Source organism: Pithys albifrons, chromosome 6, assembly GCF_047495875.1.
Source record: "Pithys albifrons albifrons isolate INPA30051 chromosome 6, PitAlb_v1, whole genome shotgun sequence".
Classification (NCBI taxonomy): domain Eukaryota; kingdom Metazoa; phylum Chordata; class Aves; order Passeriformes; family Thamnophilidae; genus Pithys; species Pithys albifrons.
This window is the reverse complement of record NC_092463.1, coordinates 60,010,890-60,036,214: the sequence shown is the minus strand read 5'-3', so window position 1 is coordinate 60,036,214 and position 25,325 is coordinate 60,010,890. Positions and strand designations below refer to the sequence as shown.

Genomic DNA, 25,325 nt, shown 5'->3' with positions numbered 1-25,325 from the left:
ACCTGTTTCTTTTAGATTAACCTTTTGTTCCAAAGCATTTACAAAAGTCACTGTTGTGGATTTAGAGAAGAGAATTTGCTTGACATGCATTTTATGTGACTGAGTTACCCATTACCCGGTGAACAAGTACCAGTTAAGATAGGGAGACAATAAACTCACCTCAGCTTTTTGCCATAAAGCAAACAAACAAAAAAGTCTGGTGTTGTTTTCTGTTACCACTCGTGTATGAGGACTCTTAGAAGCAAGTTCACAAATCTTACTTGAATGATAATAGGAGATTTCTGGAACCCCTTTAAATCTGGCAAGCTTCTCACAGGGCTTTAAACTTAGTGATGACTCTTCCCTGAGAGACATCAAAAAAGTAAAGACTTAATATTTTTTCTTGTCCCTTGTTTTGACATTTTGAAGACAAATATTTATGTTAAGTTCATACACAAAATTCAGTTACTTATAACCACCTTGCTAAAATTAAAGAAGAGCCTTTGCTTAGGTTAAACACTAAGCACATGATTAATACTAAATTAATTAATGCTTATTAATTAGTATTCTATCTTCTATTGGTTAGTGATGTCTCACTTCTCATGCTAGTTAGTCCATATTTTCAGCCTTTTTTATTATCTTTTTTCCCTGAAGAGAGTTTCAGGAAATTGCTGAATTGTCTTGGTCAGTTTTTTCTTTATCTCTGGTTTCTGCAAAATGTCTGTGAAGTCTACATAAATTCTGCATTCCTGGTTCCCAGTTCTCATCAATCTCTCTCTTTCCCATGCTTTGTTAACTTCCTCCCCCAGGTCTGAGAGCACCAACGCATGTCAAGCCCTAAACTTTAATTTGTTTTTCTAACACACGGATAACCCCAGTCAGCTGCTATCTGTTTCATGGATTACATCTCTCAAAGTTTTCCCCACTGCTGCATAGACTCCTTTTTAAAGGAGCATAATCTGTTTGGTGACTAACCCAAAACGTGGAGGGCAGTGGCTAATGCCCTGTGAAGGGCCAAAGTCCCTGGAGGCCAAGTGTGCTGCCGCCGGCACAGGGTGCTGGAGCCTCTCACCGGGAACACTCAGCGTTGCTCCAGAGTGCTGTGCTGGAGCTCCACACCACCCAGCAGCTCAGCATGAGCCCAGGAATACAGAAGGTGGAAGCTTTGGACACAGGCCATTTTATCCGTGTGGAGTGGGAGGATGGGAGTGAGAGCCACTACCCCTGCGTCTGGCTGAGGGACAACTGCCAGTGTCCCCTGTGCTTCCTGCCTTCGGCGGGAGCGCGCCGGCTGCTCCTCGAGGACCTGGACGTGAACATTGTGCTGAAGGAGGTTGCTCTGGCAGATAGAAAAAAGGTATTTGGAGCAAACTGTCATTCTCCTTCCTGTGAAACTTGTCTAACAATGCTTATTAATCTAAATTAGAGGCAATTCCAAGATAAATTCTAATCACGGGTTGTGTATCTGCAAACCTTATCAGGTATTTGCAAAGCTTTTAGGAAAAATCACCATTTGGGGAACTCGGAACTCCCCACCTTCATGTGGAACTTTGCTTTGTAGATGTTATGTGGAGGCTGCAGAAATCCAGGCTTCAGCTTTTATAATACAATAATGGTTTTTAAAATTCTGCCATATGCTTCTTCATCGCCAGAGGTTGAAAAGAAAGTACAGACATTTCCTCCGCATTTAATTACACTTGCACTTTTTTTCTCTCTCTTTATTCTTTACGTAAATGGCTGGAAAACCAGAAAAACAAATGGCAAAGTGATGATGACCTTAATCCATAACAAAAATACCAGTTTATTAGCTAATTTCTCTGTGCAAAAATCTTCATCTTAGAGTGAGCACTCAAACTGAAGTTGAATCCAATAATCAGAATTGGCCTAGCATCTGTATTTATCTGTCTGCATTAAAATTTGTTCCTGAAAAAGGGGAGGTTATTGAGCAAGAGAGAGCAGGAATTACCCTCCCTATGATTTTTGATCTTTCCTGCCATCTTAGATTTTCTAAGTTTTATTAAAAGCAGTACCTGGCTCCTTTGGCAAACTCATTTCCTTCATTTTACACTTAAAGGTGTTTTAGAAGTGTTGAATATGCAGCAGTCAACCACAACACAGCTCGCTGCAGGGCAGTGTGTAGATGCTAACCCAGGTGGGAGTGTGCCTCCGCCATAGAGTAAGGGTCTCTGGTGAGGAAATCTGGGCTCCTGAGTTCATTGTTTGTTACCAGAATTAAGGCAATGTAAATTCATTACCTGATTAGGAAAATTAGGGATTTTTTTCCTTCCACTTATAATCAGAAACTGATGAAAGCACAGCACTAATCCTAAACTGATACTGGTGTTTTACCATCCTGTGAAAGAGCAGAATTATGTGAAACAGGAATTGACACCTACTCAACAGCCTTGAGGATTCAGCTGAGTGTCTGTGCTGGACTGAGCTCTTTCAATTCATGTCAAGCAAAGCCATCTCCTTTCTTTCCATGTTTTTTTTCAGGAATTAAAAAAACAACATTTCTTAAAAATTTATTTGAAAGAGGAAAGACTTCTCAAAAGTAGGAGAAGGATTTCTCTCCTAGTATTTCTTTTTTGCCTGTCTGTCTTGCCCTTTTTCTTTTCTCACAAGCTGTCTGTTTTGCAAGGTATTTTTGCTCTTCTGAGTTGTGTTCTCCCCAGTGACATGTGCCAGCTTCTGCATTTTCCTTCTTCCTTCTAAGTGCAGCTCCCACAGTCAAAGTGGTCCCTATGAAATAGCAAATTAGGTCATGGGTTTGTGTGAAATCGAGCATTTATAAAAGGTGTTAGAATTTGGATGATGTTCAGGTTGGGTTTTCATCAGTTGTTTGATGACATGCTCCAGGGAAAGCTTAACTGTGATATTACTGATCTAAATATTACAATTTCTGCAATTTCTAATAGGTTTTTTGTTGTTGTTCTAGATGATATTTTTAAAATATTTTTCTTCTAAACTTGATTTTTGCTTTGTGTTGAAAGATCTCTATTACATGGCCCGATGAACATGCAAGCGAGTATGAAGCTGAGTGGTTGAAAAAACGATGTTTCTCTGAAAAAGCCAGAGCAGAAATGCAAGCAGATTTATTTTTACCAGGTAGGAATTAAATCCATATCTGTCATACTGTGTCAAATGCAAGGAGTCTGCCACTGACTGTCCTGGCTAGAGGTGCCTGTGTGAGGACCAGGTCTACCCAGCTGAGGCAGTGGCAACCACCCTTGGTGCCCAGTGCCAGGCTGTACATGCACAACAGGGACCAGTAATTACCTTTTCTAACTTCTGTACCTGAGATAAGTATAACTGTTCGGGCTGCATTTACTTTCCTAAAAGCTTTTTTTTCCATATAGAGTTAGTAGGACTCACAAATTAACCTTGTAGTCCAGTACTGGTCTGTGTGGCAGTGCAAATGTGTGCGTGTGTACAGTTTAAACTTCTTAAGTTTTTCTAAATTTTTCTAAAACAAATTAGTATTTAGAATTGCAAGAGCGTTATAGTTACACTATTTTTTTCCCCTTTCCGTGTCCTTCTTGTTAAAAAGTAACTGTAGTGTAGCAGGGTGTAGTGCTGAAGTTCAGGTTGTGTTTGCTTCACATCCATCTATATTGTAGTGGTTGACCGTCTTTTGGTCACAAACTGTTTTGTGCAACTGTCAGTGTAACATTTCCCCACTGCAAATCACTGCAGCCCTTTGAGTGAATAATTATAAACCCACTAGGACTGGCATGATGCACATCATCATTTCTTTGACAGACTTTCAGACTGTGAGAATGAAATGTGTGAAAACTTGCAAGATTTCTGCTGTTGTTCTTGACAGTGTTTCTGTGAGTTCTGCAGCTAGAGAAAGCTGTGCATTGGTATTCTGAGTTAAGATGGTGTCTGTTAAAATAGGATATTACTTTAGAAAAAAGAAACTAGAGGTAGGTTGATGGTGTGAAACTCAGATCCAGGTATCAGTTTCCTCAGAGCTTAGCAAAGGAAAATCCACAGTTGGTTTATGTCCCTTTTTTCGGTGTTTGGGTTGTTTTGGTTGTTCTATATTCTAACAAATAAAAGAAAGTTGGTTTGTGTTGTGATTTTTTTTCCCTGAAAGATGAGAAATGGGAAAATATGTCGCCCTAGATATCTCCAGCCATCTGAGTTTTGTTTGGCATTTTAGGGACAAATGAACAGGCCAGTTATGTTTCCCAGTTTCTGCAGGTCAAATATTCCTAAGCAAAAGACAGTCATTTATATCTGGTTTAAATCTTAAGTGGTGAGTAACATTTCCATTCATTTCAGTGGATCCTATGACAAACCATAGTTCAAAATGGAACTTTTCCCCCTTGGTAATATAAAAGTTTGTATCTATTTTAGTTTTGGCAATGTTGAACTGCTGTGTTTACTATTTTGAAGGGTTGGGCATGTTTCCAGAGTGAACATGGAGAAGATGCAAAACTCATTCAGAAAAACCCTATTTGATTTCTCAGGTAGTAAGAATTTTTATTTTTGAAAATTCAGTTGCTGTGGAAGCTAGCAGGATGTCTTGTAGCCTCTGAGGGATCAATGTAAATTGAACATTGCTTTAATTAGTACCCATGCAAAATAATCTAGATCTCTGGTTATATTTATTAGCAAAGGTATCAATAGCTGAGATTTCAGCATTTCAGATGTAATGCTACTTTTTTCACCCATTATGAAGTCCAGTTGGCTGTGATTTGCCTTCATATGTATTCACACATTTGCAGAGTGTGTACTCTTGGCTTCTAAATACAATGAATGTTTTGGAAGCCAGGTCTCTCCTCTGCCACTGTTCTTCTCCAGCAGAGCCATCCAGGTGAAAAATACACACCAAATATTTTTGGGGTGACATTTTATCAAGTACTGTTTCACATGGTAAATCTGAAGAAATATGTTTATAAAAATTACACTAATTAACTGGCTTTTTTAAGTGGTGTCGTTTTACTCTTCCTCATATTCTCAGGCAAGCCTTGGCTCATTACGATGGAAAGCCTCTCCCAACTTTTCCCAGGTTTCAGTTGCAAAAAAAACGCCGCAGCGTGTGAGTTTGCTTGCTGGCTCTTTAAAATCTGTTTCTCATTGTCTATTGGGGTAAGTTTAGAACTCACTTCCTTGTGGTCAGTGGAGTCACACACGGCAAATTACATGTCCTTAAGTAGCTAATCATATCCCAGCAGTCTCATATTACAGACCATGACATGGAATGGCAGCCCTGCACAAATAGAAACCCACACTCACCAGACTGTTGTAGTTAAAGGTTAACCTTCACTGCTGACTTTATCACAGCAGTGGCTATTTTTTTTCTATTTTTTTTTTTTTGTGAGTGGTTATTTGCCTTTAATGTTCCCTTTTTTAAAATGTTTTTCCATCACAGTTTCTGATTCAAAAAGCGTAGATGTCTGATATCCAACCCAAAAAGAGGAGTAGGTCAGATTTTCAGTGCATGATGAAGTGACTGTAAATAGCTCTGTGGCTGTATGTCAAGATTCCCCTTTTAAAACCCTGCCAGATCCTATCCATGCAATATGCAAAATATGCTATTTGTGTACATCAAGGCTCATTTCAGCCCAGCTTACAAGATACTCCCAGAAGAATAGCAAAAGAGCCATATTCTATTTCTCCAGCTATGGTGCCTCAAAGATACTCTCCTTTTGCTTCCAGTTTACTTGTGTTCTCACCAGCAAATGTCACGGGAACGTTTTACCACCAGGGTAACTCAGATGCTGTGTGTAGTAGAGGGTGCTTGAGAGAGGCACTGACTATGCCAATGTGCAGTCTCTCCCTACATTGCATTTGCTGAGGCTTATTTTCCAAGATACTGGCAACCCAGCAACAGGATGTGAGGGGGGGAAAATTAGATAATATCACGATATTTTCCTATTAGGCAGAAGAAAAGATTCTACAGAGGTAGTACCTAGTGCTACTTTGTATTTTTAACCCTATGTCATGTTAAGGTTTTAACATAAGTTTAAAGGTTGCAGATGATGATTGTCCTTTAAGATGTGATAATATGATTTTGGACATATATCCAGCTCCACTGAAGTTTGAATTGGGACATTAACAGCATCAATGATGCTTTCAGTTTAGTTTCTCTGTTAGGTTCTGAGAGATGGTAACTTTAAGAGCATGAAATTAAACATAGTTTTTTTACTAAAAGAGTTTGATCATTTGAATTTATTCTGCAGTAATAATCAATAAGAGCTTAATGCCATGAGTTAGGCTTCCATATACATAACAATACAGCAGAAATACACTTTGTTTTCAACAAACATTAAAACACATGCTGTAGAAAAAATAATTTTTGATGAAGGATCTATGATGCCTAGATTTTCTTTCCTATATAAGTCCAGTATAGAACATTTTGAGCAGCACTGTCCCATAGTAAATGCTGGATAATTCTAAGTCCTTGTTGCTGCTTGTACACCACCTGTAGGGACCAGGCAAAAGGCATCTTCTCATTCTGTGCAGACTCTAATGTAGGTGGTTTACTATGACTAACTGGTATGAAATAAGACTCTCCTTTTCTCTTTTTTTCCACCCAAATTATTGTTCTGAAATTGAAAGAGGCATCAATTCTTTCAGAAGCATTTCATTCTTCCCATTTTGAAAATCTGGGATATTAGTGGTCATAATAAAAATTATTAATAAAACCAAAAAATAGCTCTACAAGGCCTTTGTTTTTATTCCTTATGTGTAAACATAAAGATTTTAAATTTGGCAACTGCAGCTGTGCTGTGTGAGACCTAAGGCTGCCCAGACACTGATGGCTCTTCCCCTTCCAGAGTGTATGTTCTAATATTTCTGTTATAGTACAATGTAAACTGTATTAACTGTGCTTATGCAGTAGGAAAAATCGTTCTATGCTGACATGATAAAATAATGAAGAGCATGGGTGGGTACAATTACCACCAGGAAATACCTACAAAGAGTATAGTACAGCTTCCTGCCAGATTTTCAAGCTGAAGAGGTTTTGTGGATTAAAATAGGAAGAAAGTTCCTGTTGTTTGGTATATGGAAGAAAAACATGCCATGGGGGCACACAATTTTTTAAGACTTTCAGACAGACATTTAAAAAAATACTGTTAAATGGAAGAATGTTAATATCTTCACGCCACAGGATCTATTTTTGGTTCTATGATGTGTGTTTTTCTGTCCCTTTTGCAAATAATTATGAACTTTATAATTTGACAAATATAAATGTATAAATATTGGACAGCATATAACATTTCCATCTGGAACTCAGGAGAAGGAAATATTTATAAATGCTGCTTATTTTAATGCAGACCTATTATTTGTCTGTCACTTATTGCTGTGATGGTCTCTGGAACCAGTCAAGAAAAGTCCTTCCCTGATTTTCATACAAATATGAATTGTTTTAATGCAGTTCATGTGTATATCAGACACCTCAGAACTATTGCAGCTACTAGAAGGATTTTAACTGGCACCAGTATATTTCAATTAAGCTCCAAGATCTCTCTGAAAAAAACCCCCAAAATTAATAATACATAAAGTAGAAAAACTAAAAAGGCTGAAGGAAATTCTGTGCTAAAATTCTCATTTTCATTTTCTGTTCTAAAATTCATGATCTTCTTTGGGGTAGCTGGGATGAAACCTAGTGGTGACATTCTTATTACCACGTGGAGCCGCATACAAGACATTTTCACCTTTTGGTGTACTTACCACAGTGTTGTTGCAGAGTGTGTTGGCAAATGTTAAAGGAGAAAGGTTACTCCTGCAATAGCTCTTGGCTGCATCAAGATGCCACAGAAGGGCTGGGATCTTGGAGCCTTTCTTCTCTGAAAGATGAGGTGGGATTTATAAGCTCTCACGTACCAGCCTGCACCTTTGAAAAGACAAACAAACCCAAGCCACTGAGGATGCTGACTGCTCTTGTCACTGAAAGGGAATTTACCTGAGAAAATGCCAACTCTGAGAACAGTTTATGGCCTTGCAAGGCAGGATTGAACTGTATTTACCACCTTCTAATTTTGCTTGTTTTGTGAGTGTTTTGGAGTTTTTTGTTCGTTTGGTGGGGGTTTCTTAAATGCAAAGTAGAAAAACATAAAAAATGGAAAAGGCAGCTGTTCAATTTTGATACCTCCTTGGGGAGTATCAGTGAAGAGTTCAGTTTCCTTGAAATGTTGTAATTTCCACATCATAGTGGTACTGTAGAAGTTAAACACCTCTTCAGTCAGCAGACAGTGTTATAGTACTACGCAGAATACATTTCAGAGCCTGGCAAAGGCTAAATTTCCAGTACATTAGTAGGGTTCCCATTGCTGAGCTTTTACACAGAAAGATTATTTCTCTTGCAAGTTAAATACAGAAATATTTTGAATTTAGCTTTTGTCTCCATTTGGCTCCATAGCTTTGGAGATGTGAGGACAGATGATGGCCTCCAGTGCAGGGGGTGTGGTTGGGAGGAGGATGAAATGGGTGGTTGTTCCTTGAATGTTCTCTACAGACCTATAAGGATTGATAGTTTTGTTATGCCAAAGTCCTAGCCTGGCATGCTGTGCATGCTCTGTTCAATGATAAACTGATTTTTTACTGTGTATTAATTAGCACTGAATACACTGAGTGAATGTTTTGGGTAGTGGCAGGCAGTGAGTGCAGTGGGAGCAGTGCAGAGGTCCATGGGGTGACTGGCATGGCAGTGTAGCTGGGCAGAGCCTGGCACTTGGTGGGTCATGGCTCTTTGGTCTGGGCCATCCCTCCTCTTAGCACCTTTTGCTTGGACACTCCTCAGGAAATAGAGAAGACCCACCACTTATGTGAAGCAAGTTGCACAGAGAAGGTGTGGAAGTCTCATCCCTGGAAGTACTAAGGCCAGGCTGGATGGGGGCTTGGAACAATCTGGTGTGCTGGAAAGTGTCTCTCTCCATGGGAGAAGGGCTAGAATGAGTTGACTTTTAAGGTCCCTTCCAACAAAACCAGTCTACCACTCTATATTCTATGATATGATTCTATGATAAGCACTAGTGCAAATAAAAGGGAGAAAACAATTATCAATGGTGCTTTCTATCAAGGCAGCCTAATAAAAGCTGTATTTCGACCTGAGATTCATTTGCACTAGTAACTTTGTAGTAGTTTCAGATTAAATGTACTAAGAGGACTTACAAATGTGATTTTTAACAATAAAATCACTGCCAGCTCCCCAAAGCAGCTTTCTTTTAGGTTCATTGCCAGCAATTTCACTTGGCTTTAAACCTTGTACTATTTTTTTAATCCCTATGAATAAACAAATAAAAAAAAGGCCAGTATGTGTTCAGTGGTCCGGGTACATCATGCACAATGTTATGATGTTCTCTGGAATTCTATGAGCAGCAGAAGAAAATCAGTATTATTTGTGAAGGACCAAATGTGACCCACAACTGTGGCTTCCAGTATCCTCTGCCAGTAGCACAGACAAATTAAATTAAAGTTAACTGCATTAACCTGTCAAGCTTCAGAAAGTGTCCTGGTGAGAAGCTTGCTTTGGGCTTCATGATTAACTTCCTGCCTTTTTGCTTTCTACATTACTGATCCCTTGAGTTCTTGACTGAATGCACTGGAGTCATTAAAAGCTACATGATAGGGTTTCAGTGTTTAGCAAAATTGCTTCTGGCAGCCTTAGTCTGTGGGGGAAAAAATGGGGGTAGATGGGGGCTTAAAATGGCCTTTTATTATTCGAACAAAGTGATCTTGGCCTATGATACTTAGGCCAAAACAAAGAATCATGTGAGATAACATTATTATGTGGTTTTGCCTGCACTAATGTATGGCTACAGCACTGCCTTTTAGTGAAGGAAATTAATTTGATTTTGGCATATGTCTCTGCAAATCTTAAAATACACCTAACAGAAAGTTTTGAACAGGTGGTTAACAAAGAGGTGCTTTCTACAGCATCACTATTTGTACTAGCTTCTGCACAGGAACAAATTATTTTATCAGTAGTTTTATCCTAAATCTCCTATATGCCACTGGTATGATATGAACATTCCATGAGTTGGCTCCACTAATAATTTTACACTGGTCTAGGGGTTTGATCCCCTTCAGTCTTTGTTGATGCTTTCAGGAGATGCCATGGAAAACCTCAGCCCAAATGGTTAAGGTTTACCAAAGTTATAAGCACGTGAAACACTCCTAGAGAGAGGTGCGGGGGAGCTCCAGTGGTAGAGTTCCTCCAGCTGTGCTTTGGGATCATAGAATGGTTGGGTTGGAAGGATACTTTGAAGACCATGGGCAGGGACACCTTCCACGAGACCAGGCTGCTCAGAGCTCCATCCAACCTGGCCTTGAACACCTTCAGGGATGGGTCAGCCACAGCTTCACTGGGCAATGTATTTCAATGCCTCACTACCCTAACAGGAAATAATTTTTTCCTAATATCTAACCTCTACCTACTCTCTTTCAATTTGAACCCATTCTCCATTGTCCTGTCACTACATGGTCTTGTAAATAGTCTTGCCCCATCTTTCCTCTAAGTTCCCTTCTGGCCCCAATTAGGTCACCCTGAAGCCTTCTTTTTCCAGACTGAACAATTCCAATTCTATGAGCCTTTCCTCACGTAAGGGGTGCTCCATCCCTCTGATCAGCCTGGTGGCCTCCTCTGGGTTCACTCCAACGGGTCAATGTCCTTCCTGTGTTGGGGACTGCAGAGCTGGATATGATATTCCAGATGGAGTAGAGGGGCAGAAAATGATTGGAGATGAAAAGTGTTTCATGGACCTGAGCAAGAAAACTGAAACCACACACCTTGGGTTTTGAGCAAACTTCTTCACAGAGCTCTTCATGGACCGGCACGTTGGACCTCAAGTGATGCCCACAGGGTACTTGGCTGACTTCACAGGACCTCAGTATGGTCTGAAACAATTAATTTGACCTCAAGTAACCCTGCAGGCTAATTGGTTGAACTCAGGTAACCCCAGCGCAGTCCCAAGCAATAAATTTGACCTCAAGTAAACCCATAGACTAAGTGTTTGACCTTACATGACTCCAGCATTGTTCATACCCATGAATTTGACCACAAGTAAACCCCACAGTCTAATTGGTTGACCTCAGGTAACACCATCATAGTCCCAAGTGATGTTTGACCTCAAGTAACCCTGTGGGTTGACCTAGGAGGGAGGTCTCAGGGTGCTCCACGGTGTTTCACCCTAGACAAGGAACTTTCTAAGTCTTACTTTCAAATTTTCACTTGTAGTTCACTACTTACAGGCAGAAAAGTAAATACACACATTTCTGATATACTGTCTTTCATTCGACTTCTGCATTAAAGTTTCGTTACTGCAATGTTTGGCTGAATTTCATCATAAAGTGTGCTTGTCATCCCTGCAAACTCAGGGACCCAATTTGGGTGGCTGACTGCAGGGCTGAGGGCATATTCACAAATGCATACAGTCCCATTAACTTCAGACTTCAACTATGTCCTGAGTTTTGATGCTAGAGCAGCTAAGCACTTGTTCCTCTATTTCTTCCCTTTCAGAACGGCATTACTGGGGATCAGACCTTCAGCTTCCCAAAATACCTTTTGAAGAAATCCTGCACAATGATGAAAGTGCATACAAATGGCTGTGCACCCTAAAGAAAGTAGGAATCGTTCTGCTAACAGGGGCTGCTACAAGGCAGGGAGAATTGATTAAACTTGGCCAAAGAATTGGGTTCCTGCGCCTCACTTTTTATGGGTGAGTTTGTTTTTTAATATCTTTGCTTTGCCAACTTTGTAATCACCTCTGAAGTTCTTCATTTAAGCTTGCTGGATCTATTTTGTGAATTAATTTCTTAAAGTAAGGTGTATGGGTTTTTTCTCTGTATATTAGAAAATCTGGCATCAAGTTTATGTTCTGTACAAGGGGGTTGCTTTGTTGTCACAGGCAGGGCAGAAAGATGTAAAGAAGAGCAGGAATAACGTTAACTGCTGAGAGAAGGAAAAGCATCTGAAAAGAGATGACATGAAACATCAGATTACAAACAGATAGATTTGCTTATCTATACCATGGAATGAAACAAAAAATCCCTAATCCACTCCCCTTCTGAAAAGAGGAAGTTATCTGTACTGAAACTTTTTCTTAATCTGATGGTGACTCATGGAAACCTGTAAGACTTAGATGAAGCTATTGTGTCTTACATCACCAAGAAGATGGGCAGAGTACCCACTTCCCTGCTTTCAACAGAGTCTACTCTGGAAAGCCATAGCCAATCCCAACAAGCAGAGCTCAGCCGCAGGAATGCAAGCAGAAACTTATGAATTGTCCTTTTGATGCCAAGAGGTGGTAAACTGAACCTCTAATTCCACAAGAATCTACTAGGTGAGTAGGCAAATGATGATGGCAGCCATGTCTTGCTGAGCTGAGTCAGTGACCTTCATCTAGCTGAGTAAAGAAGCAGTGTTATTAGCTAATATTTATAATAATTTTCAGCTCTGAAACAGAATTTCATTTCTTATTGGCATCCAGTTCTGGGGTGGCTTTTACTACTGTAATAAAGTAATAAGTTTGGGTAATTTCCTTGCTATTTCACTGGCAGCCAAATACAAGGCCTACCAAATACTATAAATACAAGGATAAACTTGGAATTGGCAAGCTTGCCAAATAAAACATTACCTCAGGGCCATGAATTTTAAACTGAAATGTAACAGCAATGAAGCCTTTTTTTCTTGTCTAGAGATGTGTGCTTGGTGCAAGCTCCCTAAAATACCATTACTGTAAAAAGTGGAAACTTTCTCTGTATCAGCCATATAACAACATCAAGAGTTTTTATGCTTTTCAATTAACGTTTTTCTTTACATTATGGAGGCCCAACTCCATTCACAGAGTCTCCAGTCATAACACAAGTCATTTCTCCAACTCCTCATGCCCTAGACCTTGTGCTCCTCCTCTCTTCTGAAGCCTTGGTCAGTGCTTGATGTGGTGTGAAGGCTCTCCTTTGGTGTGCAGCATTCCCATGCAAACAGCCAATCCAGCTGTATCTCCCAGAGGGCTTTGGTGGCAAGGAAAGGACAAGAATCCCAAACCTCAAATGAATGAGACGTAGACTTTTAATGAAGTGCAAGACCAGATGATTCAGATGTGGCTTCGGTCCCTGGTTCAGCAGTTTTGCAGGACTAAGTATGTAACAGCCAGCCTGCTTTTCTGCTCAGCGATACTGAGCCCATGTTGCTACTTAATACAAAAAATTACTACATCTGCTTGGTGCCAATTTTCCTGCTCTGTCAAACAGTCTGAGCAATGGGCTTTGAAATCTGACCCTAATTACTAAACCACAAACCATTCCATCCAGCTTTGCTCTCCCTAAGGGCCAAGAGTACTCTGACATTACCCTCATATTCTTCCCTTACTTTCTTGCATGCTCTCCAGTGGTGGAGTTGATGCTTCAGCTCATCTGAGACTTAGACAAAGGGGAGTTGATTTTTTCACATTCAGCCCTGAGCTCCCTGTTAGCAGCACCTCTGACTTCAAGTCAGTAACCAAAGCTCCCTGCATGGAAAGCTTCAGGGGAGCAGATCCCCTTGCAAACCCTGAGAGCACAAAAGCACGGACTGCTTTTGCAAATCCTTAAAATGATTTTATAGAGTATTGCCACTCCAGCAATTTGATATATTGCATATAATGAGAAAATTAAAATGTGTTAAATTGTTTCACAACCATCAAGTGCCACTGTAGCCTGTTAAATTAAAGATAGAGCAAACCTAGCTGCCTTCAACACTAACGACAAGGATGATATAAGGGGCTGTTTTTTGGCTGTCAAACTGGGCACTGTGGAAGTGTGGTTGAAATTATCATACTTGAGTACTGAGGTCATGTACTGATGAATGTTTGCTGTTACTGAAGTCATGTACTGATGAATATGTGCTGTACCAAATAATAAAAACTATTTCTTCCAGACAGTTATTTGCAAATATTCACGGGGCTTTTCCCTCTGGCAAGTGCAGAAATTTAGTTTTAGCATTTTGCATAGTTTCTATACTAAATATCACTCCTAGAACAAAAGCATTTGTATACTGTATATAAATAATTTTTGTCTGCATGTTTTCTAGCCTATTTTCTTTTTAAACTGTTATTAAGAAGTAAAGCTAGACACAAACCATCTGAAACATAATGTATTTTGTCTGTAGAATTTCATGAGGGAAAATGAGTTTCATAATTCCTTTTAAACCACTTACATGCCTGTGATTACATGGACTGCATATGGTGACTTACACTTTTTCAGACAAATGCCTGTATCTATAATACGCATCTGCTGAGGACTGTCTTCAGTCATGTAAACTTTGTGCCAAAAAACCCTGTGGTTCTTGGTCTTAAATTCTCCTTCATGTTATATCACTTGAAACACATTCTGTTTGTGCTGCAAGGTGACATATTCGCGTCTTTGTCATATAACTGGGACCTATTTTTTTCACTGAAGTTGTCAGAAAACATTTGTACTGAATTTTGTCAAATTCCAAGACAGAAACTATGTAACCAAATAAATGGGGTTAGTTCTCAGAGTGTCAGAGAAAGGGAAGAAGTTTCAAAGTCTTTCATCAAGACATTTTCCTCCAGTGGCAAGTCTTCGAGTCACAGGAAAGACCCCTCTGGAAAGAAACTCTAAATTTTCTAAGATTATAAAGCTTTAAAAATGAGTTTTGGGGAAGGTTACATAGCTTTTATCAATTTTATATTTCATTGATAATGTGCTAAGGGGCAGAGGAGAGTGGAAAGTTGATGAAAAGAAATGGGCCAACTTCCACTTGCTTATTTCTGAAGCCTCAGCACTAAGATGATGATTTCTCCTGGCAGAAGCCTCTTGGTTCGTGTTTTTAACCAGCTTTTACATTCAGCAAAGTGCAACCACCAGAAAGCCATCACTCTTCTATGTAGTGCACTGGGGACAGATGTCCCTTGGCACATAGAAATTTATCCAGGACTGCTGAATTAAGCATTTATTGAGGTGGACTAACACTGCTAAGTATTTCTTTAAATTGTTCCAATATTTTCATGTTCAAAGATGAAATTACTCTACTGTACTGTGATTTCACAGTTTCAGTGTGTACTATCTGGCATGACGTTCTAACATGTTTTCTCTTTCCCTTTTCATTACAAAGACCAACTTGGCAAGTGCAAGACAAAGCAGATGCTAACAATGTAGCTTATACAAATGGGAAACTGTGTTTTCACACTGATTACCCGGTTCTGCATCATCCACCTGGGGTGAGTTGAATCTACTGACTTTCTCACCCCACAGAAGGGGAAAGGGAAACGTTCCTATACTGTGAAATATAGTTAGTGTTCAGTGACTCGGAATTTTGACTTAAAAGAGCAATGTAAAGGTAACAACATATTAATATAAACATAACAATATGTACACGAGTATGCGGCATGATGTAAGTTCAACGTAATAAGTCCATTATATATCCCATAATTTTAAATTAAATTCACAAAGTATTGAAAATATTACCTTATGAGAGAACTTTAGGGTCCTGTATGTACTTTGAATACTGCTTTCATTATATCACAGAATTTAAGTGTCTAAATGCTATTGTCAAGTTGTGACATTTTAGGACTCATCAGTTCAGGAGGGAAATAGAGAAAGAAATATTGTTAAGATGGTATATTCTGTTTTCTGTAAAGATACAAGATAGACACTTGCTTGCCCTTTTATAACAGACAAAAAAAGGCCCATTCTATAAAACTGCACAACCACAGAAAATATGTTTTCATCCAGTCTGTCATATCAAAGTGTAATTACATCATTCCAAAGAACTGGAAAGTAGTAGGAACAGGTAAAATGAAACAAAAATAACACTGGAAAAGTTTGGACCTATAAAACTTCCTTTTCGCTTGCTGTGGAGTACTTTGTTGTTTCTCTGCTTAAAGAAAAAAACAATGTGATTTCCCCACAAGTACCAAATACTTCACACTGAGATTACCTTTTCATCATTTAGATACTGTTCATTGACGTGGAATAAGAATGGAATAGGGCTTCATTAATAGAGAGCAGATGTGGATTATCTCACTGTCCTGTCTGTGCCAAAGCTCACACTCTGCTATGAAACGTTAGAAAAAAAAGTAACATTTTTCATTCCAACGTGCTTGTAAGACATAAAAGTATTAAAGTAAATTGCATTGTTTATAAACATTGCCCCAAATGTGCAGTTTTCTTTATATTTCTAGTTATTACACAATATTTGAATTGTTAAGATGTATTTATAACAAATACGTGAAGACCTGTTTTGAAATGGATGAGGATTAGTTTCAGAACTGTCCCATAATAATTGTTTTAGGTTTTCCTAGGACATGACTTACATTACTGCAGCCTTCCTTAGTAGGGCCAAGCTGAGCTTATCCTGTGCAAGGCCAGCTGTGGCCACAAAAGAAAAGGACTTGTTGCCTTGTGCTCCCTTCAGTGGGAGTCCTGTGCTCTGCCCAGGGCTTCAGTTTCCCCCTTCACCACCACCAGCAAAATCTGCAGGTTCAGCTGGTAAGGAGAACAAACCATGTTCTCCACTTCTCTTTCTCCTCCTGGAGTGTTGATTTTATTTGATTGTGGGTTTGGGTTTGGTTTTTTGGTTGGTTTTTTGGTTGATTGGTTGGTTGGTTTTGGTTTGTTTGGGTTTTGCTTGGTTGGTTGGTTTGGTTTGGTTTTAGATATTTTTTGGGGGAGTTCTTTCTTTCTTCTCCTAGTGGTCTCAGAAATAATTCACCATCATTGAACGGGGGCCAGGTGACCAAGGTTATAAACTTTGGTATGACAGGTATATTTTATGTTATTTGCAAGGTGAGCGATTACGCTTTGCGTCGTGCTGGACTCTTCAAAGCCATGGGGAGTTTTACTGCTGTGTCAGCAGCTCAGACTTACACCAGTGCAACCTAGAGCCCAGCTTAGGCTTTCTGCTCCATCTTAGACCTTGGTAAATTCACTCTGAAGTGAAATGAAACTGTTTAATCCTACTTTATGATAGAAACACTGGGCCTATTACCTTCTCTGATGGCCAGCTTTTCCTTCTATGAGTGGATAATTCACAGCAAGTTTTGTTTCTGCAGGACAAAGCTAATTCTCCTTGTTGAGATAAGACAGCATTTAAACTGTGCATTTAAAACTATGTGACTGCCAGAAAGAGGGACTCAAAGGAAAGAAGCAAGACCACTTTGCCGCTGACTTACAGGTTGCAAGCATTAGAGTATATACCAAAGGGGATGGATTTATGAACATGCTACTTGAATTTTCTTTCTTTGTTATAATGGTGGCAGAGTGTTGTGGAGCTGCAGTAAATGGGAACTCAGGCTTTCACTGTGAAAAGAAAAAACAAACAACAACAACCAAAAAACCTATCCTAAAGGAAAAAAAAAAGGAACCACAGCTGTGAGGGAACTGATACTAATGAGCTGTTAAATATGCAAGCTAATTATTTTTTGAAATGACCTGTTTATTCATTCCAGGTTCAGTTTCTCCATTGTATAAAGCAAACAGCTGCAGGAGGAGAAAGTGAAGTTGTAGATGGATTTCATGTATTTAACAAGCTGAAGAAACAAAATCCTGAGGCATATCAGATCCTGTCCTCCACCGCTGTAGACTACACTGATGTTGGGGTGGACTACTGTGATTTTGCTGTGCACTGTAAACAAAGGATTATCGAGTGAGTAGTTCCAAAAAGACCTAAAAAGAAAATCCCTGTTGTGTTGTGGATCACACGTTGGTAGAAGGTCTGCTCCTGCCACCTTGTGGGAAAACACTGGTTTAGCTTGGTCTGTAGTTGTGGATTTTGGTGGGGGTTTTTGTTTGTGGGTTTTTTGCCAACCTCTGATTTGTACTGTGCATTGTGCCACTTATTTGGTTTTGCCACACATTAGCAAGAAGTAGTGGCAATTAGAGCAACTCCTAGACACAGGCACAGGTTAGCAGCAGGCAAGTCTGTTAGTAAATGCCAGGCAATGTGACATCTGTCTCACACCAAAGAGAGGTCATAGTTTGAAACATTTAGATTAATAACCATATACTATCAAAAGATCAAATGGAAATGTTCATATTCCTTTCTGATTTTAAAAATTTCTGATTCTACAATTAAACAGTATATATATATATATATATATATATATATATATATATATATTTTTAAGGAAATTAAGTGTCTATACTTTCTCCTGATTATGCTTAGTTAGGTTCAATTATCAAAATTCAGACCAAAACCAATCTGAATTTTACTATCGAAACATTCTGATCTTCCAGCAGGAGAGTTCAGTTGTTGTTTAACCATCTTAAAATGTTTCAATAATAAAAGAATATCCTTTTCTTTCCCTTTTGTTGCCTTGCCTTGCCTTTCCCTTGCCCTTCCTTTGCCTTGCCTTGCCTTGCCCCTTCCCTTGCCTTTTCCCTTTCCCTCTGTTTCATAGCATAGATTCCAGAGGCCAACCAGTTCGCATCAATTATAATAATGCAACAAGAGACACCGTGTTTGACATACCAGCTGAAAAAGTGAGGCCGTTTTATGCAGCTCTAAAGGAATTTAATGATTTATTAAACAGCACAGAACACAAGTTTACTTACAAGCTGAAACCAGGTCAGTGAGTTGCTTCTCCTCACAATAATTTTTCACATGATTTTCCTAACCATCAAAACACTTGAGCATTGTTAGCACTGGCACTGAGAGGAAATTTCTATCTTTCTATCGAGTATTTTATTTCATACTGCATTCTTACACTCCTCTCACAGATTTCTTTTGCCCTTATTTCTTTATAAAGAAATAAAAGTAGTGGGGGAATAGAGTCTATCTATTGATTAGTCCAATGTATCTTTATACTACATCCGAAACTACGTTTTATACACATACCATATCGGAAATTGATGTATCAATAACACCACAGATGGGAAATATATCTTTTTTCATTCCCTAGCTATAAAATAAAGTTATGAATAGTCCCTCACTGCTCAAGAGATGTTACAAAAGCAAATTCATTAGTGTGTCTGACTGCCTCGTACTATGATGCTCATGTCTTTAAAATGTCTGTGAGGAAATGAATCTCTTGCTCTTGGGAACATGTAATAAAATAATGTGTAAGATCACATAATAAACAGTAAAACAAAGTACCTTGTATTACATTAGTGACATCCATCCTATCGATTAATGCACAAAAATGGTGCATTAGAGGGAATGGGGAGAGGAAAAGAAAGACTGTAAGGTTATTTAATTAGAGATTTATCATAACGGCGACACACAAGAGAGAAAAATTTAATTTGCATTCTAGCCTTAATTTTGTGATTTCCTAACTTTCAATGGCTTTACTCTGTCTCATAAAATTCTCTTAACAGGGATTATGACTCAGAATGTGTACAGTACAAATAATAGCAGAGTGATCAAATAAAAAGCATCCTAGTGGCTTTCACTCATTTGATTTATTTCACACAATTTTATTTTACCCGTGTGGATTTGCTGCAGTTGTTTTTCTCCTCAAGGCTTGATTTTCTCAACATGTACTCTCTACCACTCTACTTTTTAACTCCTGGTTACACAAGAAAAGAGATGTCAAAAGGCACCTGCCCTCTGGTTGTGAATAACCAACTAAGTTAAAATTACTGTATTTTTGCTGAGTATCTCCAGCTGAGCTACTTGAACTTATTGCTCCCTGTTGACATGAATCTATCTCCCTACCTGTTTGAAGGAATTCCCCATAGTATTCCAGCTATTGAACTTTGTGCAATCTCTTTGTAGGAGACATAGTGACATTTGATAACTGGCGCGTGCTGCACGGTCGCCAGAGCTACCCATCTGGGTCGGCAGTGACACGTCACCTGGAAGGTGCTTATGCAGACTGGGATGTGGTCATGTCACGGCTCCGGCTCCTCAGGAAGAGGGTCCTGAAGAGGGACTGAGCTTTCTTCTAACTAGAAGGAGCGAAACATAGATTGTCTAACCTCAATGGTGGCAACAACAAAAATAATTTAAAAATTCGAATTTGACAAGGGCTTGTCGCTGAACAAATGTAATGGCTTTAAACAGAGAGAGTGCACATTTTGGTTAGAAATTAGGAAGAAATTGTTTACTGTGAGAGTGGTGACACACTTGAACAGATTTCCCAGAGAAGCTGTGGATGATTCCTGGAGGTGTTCAAGGCCAGGTTGGGTGGAGCTTGGAACAACCTAGTCTAGTGGAAGGTGTTGAAACAAGGTGGTCCTTTCCAACCCAGGCCATTCTATTATTCTATCACAAATACATTTTTTACTTCTATAAGCTACGAAATGTGTTGTTCATAACAATTTAAGATTTATCTGTGCCCTGGTCTTCGAATCTATCTATCTGTTTTTTAAAATCAGTGTGTAAAGAGGCTTGAAAGATTATCACTTTGCTGGGCTTGCTGGGTATCATAATGCCTTTGCCTCTACATGTGTACCTGCCCTCCCTAGAAAGCTTGGAAGGCAGCACGAGAAAAGAGCTTAAAATATTATTTACTATACTTTTGTTATAAGCAGCACCTTCCTCTATTTTTGAAAAGGCATTCTTCACTGCATAAATCATAACTGAAATTCACTTTCAAAATAAACAACCCCTGCTGTGGTTTTTAAATACACACCTTTCCCGGTAGGACTGCATTATAATACATGATCTCATTGAACAGATCTCATATTCTCTATTTCCTGCTGGTATGTGTCATGACTATCACAGCCACAAACATTTTTTCTCACATTTCCAAGTCCATAAGCTCAGAAATTACAGACTTACCGGATAATGCATCACATTAATGTTGTTCCTCTGCATTAGGAAGATAGATAAATAAATGTCAGTGTAGAGGTCACAGATAGGGTCAGAAATCCCATCAGATGCTGTGCACAGACCTAAGATCTGCTCAGTAGATAGTTGAGTAATGTCAGGAGGAGAAATGCAGATGCTGCCTGGGAGCAAGAAACCACAAAGGACAAGAAGTAGTTATTGACTTTGCACATGACAGAGAAGTGGTACCTGAACCCAAAACTATTTTTGTTTCTTCAAATAAAAGAGAACACCTCCAGTAGGACTGCAGGATGTTTTTCTCTGCTCTAGATTCTGAATAGAGATTACATTATGTAAAAGTTACTACAGCCAAAGTAATGGGTTTTTCCCCTATATTCAGATGCTAAATGGAAAGAGAAAGAATTTCCAAACACTTGTTTTTATTCTTAACAATACTGAGTACACTGAGTTTATTTTTCACTGTCCTTAGAGCTGAAGAGTTAACAGGATGCCTCTCATCATGCTGTGAGCTGGACAAAATAAACACATCCCCACCCTCTGATCTATCTGTTCCACTGTGTATTTTCAAACTGTTCCCTCCAAGTCAAATAAATCCTAGTCTCTTCCTAGATGAGTAACACAATAGAACTATAACTACAGATTTAAATAAGTTTAGAATTAAAATAAGGCCAGGTTAGATGGAGATCTGAGATACCTAGTCTAGCAAAAGATGTTCCTTCTGATGGCAGAGGGTTGAAACTAGATGATCTTTAGGGTCCCTTCCAACCCAGACCGTTCTATGATTCTATGACCTAACACCAGTTTGCAAGTGCTTTCATAGCTTCTACTAATCATTTACAGTCAACGGACATCAGCTCAGTTAGGCATTGGTTTCAGTGCAGTTTCAATCCATTCCTCTTTATTAAATAACAAAGTGTTTTTATCAAAACTATGACTTAAAGACTTAGTGTAAAAAACCTTTTTTTTTCAGTGCCTCCTTTAATAACTAATGTTGGAAAAATTAGGAAGGTACTTTTTCTCTTTGCTATAAAAGAGAGAAAAGCTGAGGAAAGGTTAATACCTATATTCATGTGTCGGGAGTCCTGTGCTTTAAATGCGATATTTTCTGCATAAAAATGGAGTGAAGATTGCAATTTATACCTGTAGAACAAGACATCTTGTGATCTATACCAATTGTTAATAGGAAAGAGAGATTTTCTGCTTTTATTCTGTACTTTTCTAAACACTTTTATTCAAATTTCTGTTTATTAAAAGCTGTTATGGAACTGATTACTGTTTTGGGCTTGTGTCTAATCTCACACATAGCATCCTACACACAAATATGAGGTCATTATTGTTAGTTACAAATATCTGCAAATATTATTAACCTGGATCCATTCAGGTTTGTCCTGTATACTTAACAAATAGTTAAAATACAACTAAACCCATAGGTTCAAACAGAACAAAGTACAAGTAAAAAATCTAATCCCTGTAACACCTCCACGAGCAATGGCAGTTTAACTGGCAAAGGGTCAGACTACCCACACAAACCTGATGTACAATCAACACTTATGTTTGTGGCCAAAAACCCTCTGCCCAACTTCTAGAATCCAGCTACTACCTATATCACAGTTTTTAATTATAAACTCCTTTGGCTATTACTATAGGCATACTGGAAGAAGAGACTGTTTCTGTAACTATGTGCAAAGTAGATCTCCTGATGACTATATTGATACCTGGTCAGGCTGAATAATAGAGGAAGCCCCAGGTGGGTTTATTTCCTCTTCATCTCCAAATCCACACCAAAGAATGACATTGCAAAGCTTTCATATAGGTCTGGCTTCTGATGTCCCTGCAGTACAGACACGAGCAGGTCATCCAGCATGGTTGCCCCAGCCTTCACAGACTACCAACCCCAGCTGTCTTTGCTGTCTTATAGCAGCAAGAATAAAATCATCTGGCAACAGGTGTTTGCAAGACAACTCTGAAGAAGCTTTGTGCTGCATGCAAAGGGTGGTAATGGACATTATTTCACTCAACTGATTGTAATTCAGAAGTTGTAATGCTGTGCTACCTTTGTGCTGTTCATGATAGACCAGCTATCCGGCCTGCTTTCAGCAAGTTTCTGCATCCAACAGAGGTGGAGAAAGAGAAAAAAATACATATCCCCTTCATTATTTGCAAATGCCTTTTCTCTTTTGTCCTAGCTTTCTTCTCCTCCCATAGCATTTTGTAGCAATGGATGCTGGATCCAATCCCATGGCACTTTTCATGTTTAATATTTTTAATACTTTCATGTATATATAGAGAGAGAGACAGACAGACAGGCAGACAGATAGATATAGATAGATGATATATACATAGATATAGATATAGATATAGATATAGATATAGATATAGATATAGATATAGATATAGATATGTATGGGATTTCCAGCTAGTCTTTAAAGCTTGCTGAAAGTAAGTAACATCTTGGGCATATCAGTATGCTCACATTTCTGTGGATCACTTCAGCACAGCTCCACTCCAGCCACTGCTGAGCTACCTGAAGCATGTGCCAACTTCTTTTGGCTGGTGAACAGTAAACCAGAGTCCAGAGAGATTTCCAAATGCAGGCATAAAACTGGTTTAGCTGCCCAGCTTTTCAAGTTGAAATTTATTACTATATATATGTCCAGATAGATCTAAAATGTTATTTGTGTATATGCATACAAAGTCATGTTACCCAGAGGCATAAAGGCAGATGCAGTTCTGTTTCACATTTGGGCTGTAGTGGCTGTGATAAGGTCACACTTTTGTAAATTCAAATATGCATTATTCTGTATTGTGTTTTTTTGTGATACAAATCAGGGGAAGTACTTAGTGATCTTGTCTCAAATTCTCTTTGAGGCAAATGAGTTTGTATTTATAAACCCAGCTCTCAGGGCAAGTCCATATTTGGAAGTTTCATGGTGGAAATCTGAAATCACTTCTGGTAAAATCTAACGTAATCAATACAATTTATGCACACATTTTAAACTTACAGCAATAGAACTCCCCTCCCAGTTATGCAAGTTCAGTAGCACAAAAAGAGATGGTAAAGACTAAGACACAGAAAGAACACAAAAATCCCCTTTAAAAAAAGCAAACAAACCCCTCAACCCCAAAAAAATTCCATACCACACCAAAACAAAAAGGAAAATAAATCACAACTCCTCATAAGAATCCTATTTTTCTAGACAACATCTGATTAAAGCTGAAAAAGGAATTGCCAAAGCCCAGGAATTAGTCACATCACCTATAGAAAACAACTAAAGGAGAGATGGAGCAGCTATATGGGGGGTTTCTGCTGAAACCGTTCTCATTATTGAACATGAGGTGAGACACCAGAGAAGGAAGTGAGGGCATTTTGCAGCCACCCTTTCCACCCTGGTGCTGGAGCTATGAGGCCCAAGGTGTGGGTAAGGGAGTGGTACTGCTCTTCCTTGGGTCACAAGGGAGGGAGAGATTCATCTCCCAGTCTCCTGCAGCATCTTCTGCGGGATAGAGCTAGGGAACAAGAAAAGATGCTGCAGTAACAAAGGAGCTACAGTTTTCCCTGGCTACTTAAAAGCAGAGCCATGGCAGTTCAGAGTGGTCCCAAGACCAAGATTCATTGGTGTCAAGGGCATGTGGTCAACTGACGGATTAGGAGCTGCTTTTTTGTAGGATATGAGCTGGCTTAGCTAGCAAAATGTATTTAAAGTCAAATGGTTTATGTATTCTTAATTATTTTTAGTGTCAGAGAGGCCAATAGCTTTAAAGCAAGCAGAGGACTTACTTTGTTGCCATGCCATAATACAAGTCTTTGCCCATTAGCTCAAGCAAAATAAGGCAGAAGGTCTAAACATGTGGATTGCAGAAGGTGCTCGCTCTATCATCCTTCCTTTCCAAGCAGCCAGGAGGTCTAAACATGTGGATTGCAGAAGGTGATTTCTCAATTGTCCTTCCTTTCCAAACAGCCATTTGGATCAATAACTACTCACATTGGCAATAATCAAGCTATGCATCTCTTTCAAGTTATATTTGGATGCGTTCAAAGCAGCGAAGATCACAGAACAAAGGACATGGAAAAGATACAGCAATTTTCAGACTATGTCATACTCAATTTCTGGAATCTGGGCCTGTTATTTTTCTTTAATCAAACAGGAATGTTGTTACAAAAATGTGCTAGGGGCCATACAATGCCCTTGAACGCAGCTGGTGAGGAGCAGCTGCTGCAGTGAGTGCTGCAGTAGGATACCTTTGAAAAACTGCTGGTACTGGAGGAGCTGGTTAATTCCCCACAGCACAGCTGGAAATCAGCAGGACACAACTCTCTCACTTCCAGCCACACCAGTCCATAGATGTTGCCCATCCTTTGTTGTCTTCAATGCTGTGCTCACAACTGGGTTTTCCCACACTGCTCGCTTGCAACTTTGCTTTCACTTTGACAAGCAAACACACAAGACCAGGACAGGTAGGAGGAAAATCCTACCTCTTCACTTTCTTAGCTTCTTTACAAGATTTCCAAGTGTGAAAAACGCTGCACAGCCAAGGCACGTTATTATTTTTTGACAACTGCGAAGACTTATAAAGAGCCTTTCCTCACCTTTTGCATTTCCCCCATGCTACAGGTCAGCTGTTCTCCTGCTGGCACACCCTGTGAGAAAAGGGA

At 39.2% G+C, this 25,325-nt stretch overlaps 1 protein-coding gene across 1 annotated transcript; it reads left to right on the top strand.

Moving 5' to 3' along the window:
- The first annotated feature begins 841 nt into the window (after positions 1–841).
- On the top strand, positions 842–21,940 carry BBOX1 (gamma-butyrobetaine hydroxylase 1). Its single transcript, XM_071559099.1, has 7 exons — positions 842–1,336; positions 2,973–3,087; positions 11,456–11,654; positions 15,053–15,158; positions 17,388–17,584; positions 18,339–18,505; positions 19,655–21,940. The coding sequence occupies exons 1-7, from the start codon at positions 1,115–1,117 to the stop codon at positions 19,813–19,815; spliced, it is 1,167 nt and encodes a 388-aa protein (XP_071415200.1). The 5' UTR covers positions 842–1,114; the 3' UTR covers positions 19,816–21,940.
- The last annotated feature ends 3,385 nt before the right edge of the window (positions 21,941–25,325 follow it).

What these genes read in the sequence shown, in the direction of transcription:
- BBOX1 (XM_071559099.1), top strand. Translation starts at nt 1,115, where the DNA reads ATGAGCCCAGGAATACAGAAGGTGGAAGCTTTGGACACAGGCCATTTT. An exon ending in CTGCGCCTCACTTTTTATGG is followed by an intron (nt 11,655 to 15,052) that starts GTGAGTTTGTTT and finishes TTCATTACAAAG; the next exon opens with ACCAACTTGGCAAGTGCAAG. An exon ending in TTCTGCATCATCCACCTGGG is followed by an intron (nt 15,159 to 17,387) that starts GTGAGTTGAATC and finishes TATTCATTCCAG; the next exon opens with GTTCAGTTTCTCCATTGTAT.